Source organism: Myotis brandtii, unplaced genomic scaffold, assembly GCF_000412655.1.
Source record: "Myotis brandtii unplaced genomic scaffold, ASM41265v1 scaffold133, whole genome shotgun sequence".
NCBI classification, from domain to species: Eukaryota; Metazoa; Chordata; class Mammalia; order Chiroptera; family Vespertilionidae; genus Myotis; species Myotis brandtii.
Window position 1 is genome coordinate 2,190,052 of NW_005354718.1, and position 10,590 is coordinate 2,200,641.

At 38.0% G+C, this 10,590-nt stretch overlaps 1 protein-coding gene across 2 annotated transcripts in view; it reads right to left on the minus strand.

The window, feature by feature from the left end:
- Positions 1-498: 498 nt before the first annotated feature.
- The window catches only part of EXD1 (exonuclease 3'-5' domain containing 1), a 38,119-nt gene continuing 28,027 nt past the window's right edge, over positions 499-10,590 (minus strand). For both annotated transcript variants that reach the window (XM_014534800.1, XM_014534799.1), the window contains exons 8-12: positions 9,846-9,950; positions 9,683-9,763; positions 6,311-6,454; positions 5,382-5,573; positions 499-1,289 (exon numbers count right to left, since the gene is read on the minus strand). In XM_014534800.1, coding sequence (XP_014390286.1) covers positions 633-1,289; positions 5,382-5,573; positions 6,311-6,454; positions 9,683-9,763; positions 9,846-9,950 — 1,179 coding nt within the window. In that variant the 3' untranslated portion in view covers positions 499-632. The remainder of the gene's footprint in view (positions 1,290-5,381; positions 5,574-6,310; positions 6,455-9,682; positions 9,764-9,845; positions 9,951-10,590) is intronic.

Here is a 10,590-nt window from a genome sequence, read left to right on the forward strand (position 1 = left end):
GTCAGGTACCAATTACTTTTAAACTTATCGCTAAGAGTTTTACCAACACTCTTCAAACCAAAAAACACAACAAAATTTTAAAAGTATAGATTTTTCAAGATATTAAACCCAAGATTTTCCCCTTCTTCAAATCCTCTAAATTCAAATTATGAGAAATAATTCACTCTGGCCACTGGGAACATTTCTTCTGCCCAGTGACATAATCAGAAAATTTATTTCTTCTATTATTTAACTTATTCACTCCCAGGAATAAGCAAGAGAATATAATTTCCCCGGAAGCCTATGACTGAGGCATAATTAAATTTATAACATGAGAAATTTAGCCCTAGCCTGTTTGGCTCAGTGGATGGAGCGTAGGTCTGCAGACCGAAAGGTCCCAGGTTAAATTCCGGTCAAGGGCACATGCCTAGGTTGCTGGCTCAATCCCCAGTAGGGGGTGTGCAGGAAGCAGCCAATCAATGATTCTCTCTCATCATTGATGTTTCAGTCTCTCTCTCCCTCTCCCTTCCTCTCTCTGAAATCAATAAAAATATTTTTAAAAAAGAAAAGAAAAGAAATTTAAACACTGAGGAAAGTCCTGATGGTAGGGGAAAATGAGCCACTTTTTGGCCTAAAGAACAAATTTTAGATCTCTAAGGCAGATTTGAAGAAGAATTTATCCAGGAATCCGTCTCCTCCAAAGCTGGACAGGGAGGAAGTGTGGGAAACAAAGCTTTTCTAAAAGGATGAAAGGTGTCACTTGGAGTCATTCTGGTTTCCTGAGGAAGGGAAGGAGACACTGAGACATCTTGTTTTGTGCGTTTTAGATCTTCCTTGTTTTCCACCATTAGTAACTGTTCTATCTCCTCTTTCAAAGATAAACTTGCTTGAAATTCCTGTTTGGGTATCATAAGGTGTTCTTTCTGGCCTATTCTCTGGTCCTCCAACCCCTCTGATTCAGGGCAAATGACTTTGTTACTGGAATCCTCGTGGACTTCCTGCTCTATGTGAGGTAAATGTGGAGGTTCTGTTGTAATTTGTTTACTCTTAGCTTCTTCTTTCAGCAAATTTACATTCTCATGAGATGTAAAACTTGGAGCTTTATCTAGCCTAGATTTTTCACAAAGTAAGACACCCCTTACTTTTCCCTCTTTCTTTGCTGTCTCTGTCACGGATTTCTTTGGATGTAGCAGTGTCCTTATGAGGAGGCCCTGTGCATTCATCCTGTATTCTTTTGCAGCTCTCTCTCTGCGCTGCTTCTGTAAGTCCCTGAGTTGAAGCAGTTCCTCTGGAAGTTCCATACACGTAGGCTAAGAAAAGAAATTGAACACAAATCTCCTATAATTAAACTTCTGATCATGCCTTAAAATCACTTCTATACTTAACAGTATTTGGCAAGTGAAGTTCTATTCAAATGTATTCTTATAGTACCCTCTAGTGTCTTTAACTGTAGTAGTACTACTTTTTAAGTAACAAATATTTTGAATCCAGTTTTGTGTGTGTATGTATCAGGATTATACAGTGAGCCCAGCTGGTGTGGCTCAGTGGTTGAGCATCGACCTATGAACCAGGTGGTCACGGTTCAATTCTTGGTCAGGGCACATGCCCAGGTTGTGGGCTTGATCCCCAGTAAGGAGTATGCAGGAGGCAACCAATCGATGATTCCCTCTCATCATTGATATTCTCTCTCTCTCTCTCTCTCTCTCTCCTCTCCTCTCCTCTCTGAAATCAATAAAAAAATTTTAAAAAAGAAATAGAAAATGACTTCTTTGTTGCAGGAGGTAAATAATTTTCCCAGGTTGCCTGCCTTTGCTTTTGTTCACTATCTTTTCGCCATACAAAAAAATTGTAAGTCAAATTTATTAAATTTTTAAGAGCTCTGAATATTTCTTTGTTGCATAGAAAAACACATACACCTACAACTCCATAGCAAAAGAGCAAATAATCCAAATAAAAAATGAACAAAGAGCCTGGCCGGGAGGCTCAGTTGGTTGTCCTGTACACCAAAGGGTTATAGGTTTCATGTAGGTTTCATTCCAGGTCAGGGTACATACCTTGGTTTCAGGTTCAATCCCAGTCTGGGAAGCAACCGATCTATGTCTCTTTCTCATATCTCTCTCTCTCTCTCTCTCTCTCTCTCTCTCTCTCTCTCTCTCTCTCAATCAATAAAACATATCCTTGGATGAGGATTTTTAAAAAGTGAACTAAAGACCTGACTTGACATTTTCCCAAAGAAGGCATTCAAATGGCCGTAAGTATATGAAAAGATGCTCTGATAACACTAATCATCAGGAAAATGCAAATCAAAACCACAATAAGATATCACCTCATACCTGTTAGGATAGCTATTATAAAAAAGATAAGAGATAATAGTGCTTGGGGAGGGCGGGGGGAGTGGTATGTGGAGAAAAGGGAATTCTCATACAGTGTTCATGGGAATGTAAATTGGTATAGTCATGATCAAAAGCAGTATGGCAGTTCCTCAAAAAATTAAAACTAAAATTACCATATGGTTCAGCAATCCCACATCTGGTATATATCCAAAGGGAATAAAATCACTGTCTTGAAGAGATATCAGCAATCTCGTTAACACTGCATTATTCACAATACCTAATAGAAACAACCTAAGTGTCTATCAAGGGATGAATGAATTAAGATGATGTGTCTATATGTACATACAATGAAAAGAAGGAAATCCTGCCATTTGTGACAATGTGGATGAACATGGAGGGTATTATGCTAAGTAAAAAAGCCAGACAGAGAAAGACAAATACTGTATGCTATTACTTAAATGTGTGGAATCTTTAAAAAAAAGCTAAATTTTATAGAAACAGAGAATAGAATGGTGGTTGCCAGGAGTTGGGGGAAATGGAGAGATAGTTCAAAGGGTACAAACTTTCAGTTATAAGTAGTTTCTAATTAATGTACAGCATGGTTATTTATTATAGTTAATAATTCGATATTGTATACTTGAAATTTGCTGAGAGTAGATCTTAAGCATTCTCAGCATACATACACACAAAGTAACAATGTGAGATAAGGATGTGTTAATTATCTTGATCTCAGAAGCATTCCACCAACGTATATGTACTAGTATACTTTAAATATATATCATTACTTTTTTCAATTATTTCTCAATAAAATTGTGGGGAAAGAAAGAATATGTAAGATTATTTTTTAAATTGTTTTTCCCCCACTAATTTTATAATTCCATTTTTTACAAAAATACTCGATCCATGGAGTTTGTTTCAGTGTAATGAAAGAGATAGCAATTCAATTCTGAATTCTCCTCCCCGACAATGGTTAGTCATTTGCTAAGGTCATTTTCAGAATAATTATATTTTTCTCATGGATTGAAAAGTCTACCTTTATCATAACCATCTTGGCAGATATAAATCGGATATATTTTTGGGTTTTCTATTCTTTTCCATTGGTCTTCCTAAACCGGTACTGTCGCAAACTGTTTTATTTGGTTTAGACTTATATGTTTTACTTATGGTTATTGATCTCTATAAACTCTATAATCACAGTTTGCCTAAATAATGCTGTTGTTAATATTTTTATTGGAATAGAGTTAAATTTAAAAGTTAACTTAGATAACTAAAAATATTTAGTGTCCCCATTCAAGTTCTCTTTTATGTCATTCAGTAATATTTTAACATTTTCTTCATCTCTATATTCCACATTTCTTGTTAGACTTATTTCTGGGTAATCTACCTTTTTTGTTACAATTACAAATTGATGTTTTCTTTCATTTTCTAGCTGTGTATGTGGGTATAAGAAAGCTATTTTTTATGTCATACTTTTTCACTACTTTACTAAATTCTCTTTTTGTTTGGGGTGTTTTTTTCAGTTGATTATCTTCAGGTTTCCTGTGTATCATAGGCATGTCATAATTCTAATTCCTCCTATTCAATTTTTATAGTTTATATATATTTTTTAATTCCATTGCCTAATAACTTCAAAAAATATTAAAGTAGTATGGCTGGCATGGCTCAGGGTTGAGTATGGACCTATGAACAAGGAGGTCACGGTTTGATTCCCGGTCAGGGCACATGCCCGGGTTTAGGGCTCAATCCCCAGTAGGGGGCATGCAGGAGGCATCCGATAGAAGACACTTCTCATTATTGATGTTTCTCTCTCTCCCTCTCCCTTCTTCTCTAAAATCAATAAAAAAATGTATTTTAAAAATATTAAAGTAATGGTAATATTCACCATTTAAATTTTTTTCTTTATATTAATGGGAATGCTTTTAGTGTTCCTAAACATTATGTAGTCTTCTTGCTTGAGAAAATTTTATCATGTTGAAGTATCTATTCCAACTTTAATTAATATTGTATGTAAAGTAATATGTTTCTAGCATTAAACAGTGAGAGCAAAATACAAAAAAGTTATAAAATTGTCGTTGGTTTTACATGATAAATAAAAAACATTAAAATTATCCAGTAAAACAAGGTATGCAAGGTATTTTTATGCTTTGTTGCTGTTGTTGCTATTAAACAGTGAGAGCAGAATACAAAAAAGTTGTATTTTTATTTTTGTTTGGCATTATGAGATAGTCATAAGACTTTCTTGGCTCTAGTAAAATGGAGAATTTCCTAACATTAAACTATGCTTGCAAATAGAATCCAGCAACACATTAAAAGAAAAGTGAAATACATCTAGTGGGGTTCGTACCCAAAATGCTAATATTGTATTTAAGATTCTGCATCAGAATTTCTAACGGAGAATCCAACAACCGGCAAACTTTTTATGTAAGGAGCCAAACAAACCAACTCCATTGCATACTTTTTTTTTTTTAAATAATCCCTTAAAACTGTAAAAACCATTCTTAGTTTGTGAGCTATACCAAAATAGGCCAGGGGTTAAGTTAGGCGATAAGGGCAATATTTTCTCAACTCCTGGTCTATAATTTTTCTTATATTGTACTGGCATCATAAAAATAACTAATGAAATCTTAAATTTACTCATTCTTTGATAGAAATATTCATTGGAAACATAATATTGTGAAAAATGCTCAAGGACATGGATTAAGCCCAAGCTATAGCCCCTTCAAAAATATTTATTACTGCCCTAGCCAGTTTGCCTCAGTGGATAGAGCATCAGTCTGCGGACTGAAGGGTCCCAGGTTCAATTCCGGTCAAGGGCACATGCCCAGGTTGTGGGCTCGATCCCCAGTAGGGTCATGCAGGAAGCAGCTGATCAGTGATTCTCTCTCATCATTGATGTTTCTATCTCTCTCTCCCACTCCCTTCCTCTCTGAAATCAATAAAAATATATTTTAAAAAATATTTATCACCAAGCCTGCCTGGTGAAATTTGCTGTGGCTGTGGATATCACTCCATGAGGAATAAGGCAGAAGCAGAAGTCCTCAAGACACAGCCACAAAGAGCTGCACCTACCTCCATGCCTCCCAGCCAGTCTGCAGACCCTTCTCGGTAGGTGTTTAGGTACCCATCTACCAGGGTGGTTAGGTCAGACATCATCTCATCCAGGAGTACCAAGCGAAGGGGTAGCAGGTAGGTGGCTTCTAGGGCCAAAATTTTTAGCAAGGAGGGTGAAAGAGGTCGTGTGAACCACACTTCCGTATTTTCCTAGAGACATCAAAACAATTTTCTCTGAATAGTAAGCAAAACGTTAAAGAAAATAACTGTAAGGAAAGAAAATAACTGTTCATGTAGGTGCTGTTTAACTTAAAACACTATTACTGTCATTTCCCTCAATTATTACCTTCTACTTTCACACGATGGCTAGCCTTCTGAGCACACACACACACACACACACACACTTTATGATTCAGGGAGGACAGAGGGAGGGAGGAAGGAAGGGGGGGGGGAGAGAGAGAGAGAAGAGGGAAGGAGGAAGAAAAGATAAGAAGGAAGGAGGGAGGAGGAGAGAAAGATAAATCAGGACTTATTTAAAACTGGAGGCAGCAGATTTGGTTATATGGCCAAAATTATAGCCAAATGATCTAGATCCCAGTTTAGCATGAGAGACAATCAGGAGCTAAATAAAATCTACCTTACTTTGGGATAAATAATTGGAATTATTTTTGTCCTATCACTTAGTCCAAATTCCCAACCTAATCACCCTCTTGTCAATTTAACAATGTATTTCAGAATGCTTTTAAATTGACAGACAACAAATCTGGATCCTGGCTCTTATCCACTTGAGCCCACAAACAAACTGTTCCCATTTGGAACAACTAAGATTTTAGCAATGCTCATATGCTTACATGGCACCTGTCATTTCTCTATAGAATATGCTAATAACCTCACTCAGAAAGCACTTGAAAAAAACTAATTCATATGGGACATCCTTTAATACTCACCTGAATCAGTTTTTGTTTCTCTTCCAGAAAGGAGAGATATTTAGGGGCTACTTTAAGATGTCTGATTAAACTCTCCTGTAAGGTACTGATGCAGTTTGGAAGAAAGCCGCCTGTTTCCATGGAAAACTGAAGGACATCTGCCACCTGTGGCATTAAAAAAAGACAAACAGACCAGCCTGTAGAATATATACACAGAGCTATCTCCTGGCAGAAATAGTAGAAGTATACAGTATTTAGATAAATGTCTTTAAATACCATTTTCCCCAATGACCCACATGAAAATTTAAAGTTGTATAGTCAACTTATTCTGAAAAGTAGGAGGAAAAAAGAAAAATGATCACCCAATTTTAATGTGTACTTGTCTACTTTCTTTTCCACTTCTTTTATTTGACTGCCATATGGTTATTTAATATTATTTTTTAAATATATTTTTATTGATTTCAGAGAGGAAGGAAGAGGGAGAGAGAGATAGAAACATCCATGATGAGAATCATGGTGGATCGGATGCCTCCTGCAAGTCCCCCACTGGGGATCGAGCCACCAACCCAGGCATGTGTCCTTGACCGAAATCGAACCTGGGACCTTTCAGTTTGCTGGCCGACACTCTATCCACTGAGCCAAACCAGCCAGGGCTATTTATTATTTTTTGGTGCCTTTGGGAAATGGGGAAAGGAAGATAAAATTCAAGAATTATTTTGCCAGGCCACAGTGGCTCGGTTGGTTGAGTGTCATCCTGTGCACCAAAAAGTTGCTGGTTCTATTCCTGATCAGGGCACATACCTGGGTTGTGGGTTTGATCCCATGTTGGGGAACATATGGAAGGCAATCTCTCGGCAAACTCTCTTTCTCTCTCTTTTCCTCTCTCTAAGCATCTCCTTAAGTGAGGATTTCAAAAAAACAGAATTATTTTTATTACATACTAGAGGCCTGGTGCACAGATTCATGCACTGGTGGGGTCCCTCAGCCTGGCCTGCGGGGATTGGGCTGAAACCAGCTCTCTGACATCCCCCGTGGTGTCCCGGATTGTGAGAGGGCAGTTCTCAGGTGATGCACCCTGGAATCAAGCTCCCTCCTCTCTGGTTCCAGGTGCATAACCCAAGAACTGCAGCTGCCAAGTTACTGCAGCTCAGCAGCTCCTGTGTTGAGTGTCTGCCCCCTGGTGGTCATTGTGCATCATAGCTACCGGTTGGACAGTCAAACGGTTGGATGGTCGCTAAGGCTTTTATATATATAGATTAGCAACTGTGGTAAAGTTTTGGTAAGGAAAGCTTAAAAAATTAAGAATTAAGCCCTGACGGTATGACTCAGTGGTTGAGCATTAACTCATGAACCAATAGGTCACAGTTCAATGCCTGGTCAGGGCACATGCCTGGGTGTGCAGCCAATAGATGATTCTCTCTCATCATTGATGCTTCTAATTCCCTCTCCCTCTCTCTGAAATCAATAAAAAAACATATTTTTAAAAATGTGAAATAATTATTTACCTGTGTGTGATAGGCTATATAATGGCCACCAAAGATATCTACATCCTAATTCCTGGAACATATGAATGTTATTTTATACAACAAATGGACTTTGAAGCTGTAATAAGTTAAGGATCTTGAGATGGGAATATTATCTTGAATTATCAGGATAGGCTCTGAATGTAATCACGTGTTCTTATGAGAGGGAAACAGAAGGAGATTTTACTATGGCAGCAGACTTTGGAGTGATGCACTTTGAAGATGCAATAAGAATAAGCCAAAGAATATAAGTGAAAACTGAAAAAGCAAGAAATCAGACTCTCCCCCACCAGTCTCCAGAAGAAACCAGCCCTGCTGCCACCTTGACTATAGCCCAATAAAAATGATTTCAGACTTCTAAACTCCAGAACTGTAAGAGAGTAAATTAATGTTGTTGTGTTTTTTTTAAAGATTTTTAAAAATTGATTTTTAAAGAGAGAAAGGGAGAGGGAGAGAAACAATGTGAGAGCATAACATCAATCTACTGCCTCCCGAATGCCCCCCACTGGGGACCTAACCCTAATCCTAAACTCTAACCCACAACCCAGGCATGTGCCCTGAGAATCAAATTGGCAACTCTTCATGCATGGGACATCCATCCAATTGAGCCACACTGGCCAGGGCAAATTAACGTTATTTAAGCCACTAAATTTGAACTTATTACAACAGCAACAGTAAACTAATACATTGTGCTAAGGAAAACAAATTAGAAAAACTCTCAATACCTGCTTCTTTCACTATAAAAATCTGAGAAGAAAAATATGGAAAGATATGCCAGTGTCTTTATTACACACAATCAAGAAGCCTAATGGCCTCAAGGGAACAATGAGCAATTCTCTTATGTTTTGGAATAAACAAAAAAGCAATCTCTATAGAGTGAAAGATCCTGAAAGAAGGCCCAAAAGAACATGTAAATGAGCAGATACATACAGGGCAAACTGAATCACACACAAAAAAACACAAAAAATTAAAATTTTAGAAATTTGTTAAAAATTGGCCAACTTAATAGTTTAACCCCTCTCCAAAGGCTCTAGGTCTTATATATTCAATATTTCACTTTCACTGGCATAAACCTAGAAGAACCTAAGAAAGCATAATGAAAACTAATGGTTTTCCTGCTCTCACAGCCAAACCAGCTCTAAGAGATAGTATTGTCTAAGAATTTCTCATTTATCTAGGGTTCTTAGAGCAGAGAAAAATCATATATCTTTAGGCTATGTTGTGCCAAAAGAGGCTTTTTCACATATCTAGGACGACCTGCATCCCTGAGCTAGATGCCAACTAGCCACTCGCCTTAACTGGTACATATGTGGTAAAGGCAGAGGTGTGATTGTTCACCTCATACTAAAGGTCTCATCTCAGACTTCTGAATGACCCCCAAATTGTTTGTTTCTAAATATTATTTACTAGAGTTCAGAACAAGTTCTGGAGCAAAATGAGGGGAAAATACTAAATACTTTTTAAAATATATATATATTTTATTTATTTTTTTTTACAGAGAGGAAGAGAGAGGGATAGAGAGTTAGAAACATCGATCAGCTGCTTCCTGCACGCCTCCTACTGGGGAGGTGCCTGCAACGAAGGTACATGCCCTTGACCAGGATCGAACCTGGGACCCTTCAGTCCGCAGGCCAACGCTCTATCCACTGAGCCAAACCGGTTAGAGCAATACTAAATACTTTTAAGTAACTTTTCTGCAGTGATTTTATAGTTCACCAAATGATCCCACACATTGTACAAACGTCTTACATGAGAAATGAACAGGAATGGGGCACAGACACATAAAGACTTTCAACAACTCATCAGACAAGGCCTATTTTCTACAGGAGCTACGTACAGTAGATTAAATCCAATGTTTCCCTGCATGTACCTGTGTGTCAAAGACATTATTCAGCAAAATTCCATACTGATGAGAGAGGCAATCAGAAAGCCAACGACAATCATGGATAACCTAAGGCATCAGAAGACAGAGACAGAGTTATTAGAACCTGGCTACTAGTTTTATTAGCAGAGGAATCAGCTTACACATTCACCTTCAAAATTTTCTTGTCTTCTAATACCATCTGCAGTCCATTGTTGAAAGCACGATTTCCCAGAAGGAAAATGTCAAATAAATAGACACGGCTGTTTGTGGCCACCTATAATAAATCATGCAGTCACACATGTTATAGAATAAGGAAGAACTAGGGAAAGGGATCTGAAGATCAAGAAAGACATGTGATAAAATATTTAACATCCTCACTTTTAAAGTAAACTATAGGCATTCAATATTCTTAGAGAAAAATGGGTTTACATTGATCCTACATAAAAAAAAATAAAAAAGGAGGAAACCAAGATGGCGGCATAGGTAAACACCTGAAATTGCTACCTCGCACAACCACTTCAAAAATACAACTAAAAGACAAAACGGACATCATCCAGAACCACAGGAAGGCTGGCTGAGTGGAAATTCTACAACTAGAAGGAAAGAGAAAAGCACACTGAGACTCAGAGGAGGTGCGGAAGTAAAGTGCAGAGGTACGGAGGAGCACGTGGAAAGGGCTGGCAACTGATGCCAGGCAGCTGTTGTCTTTTTCAATCAGGAGGGAGTCTCAAGCTCGTAGCTGGGTCCCAGAACATCCAAAAGAAGGCCCAAGGCCCCATAGCAGCTTGCATTGCTTCACAGCTGGGCCTCATCTGCTCATCTGGAAAACCCAAACAAAGAAGAAGAATCTGCATATCTCTCCATAGCTCCTGCTGGGTAGCCTCAGGCAGAGGATAAATTAGCACCTCCTTAGA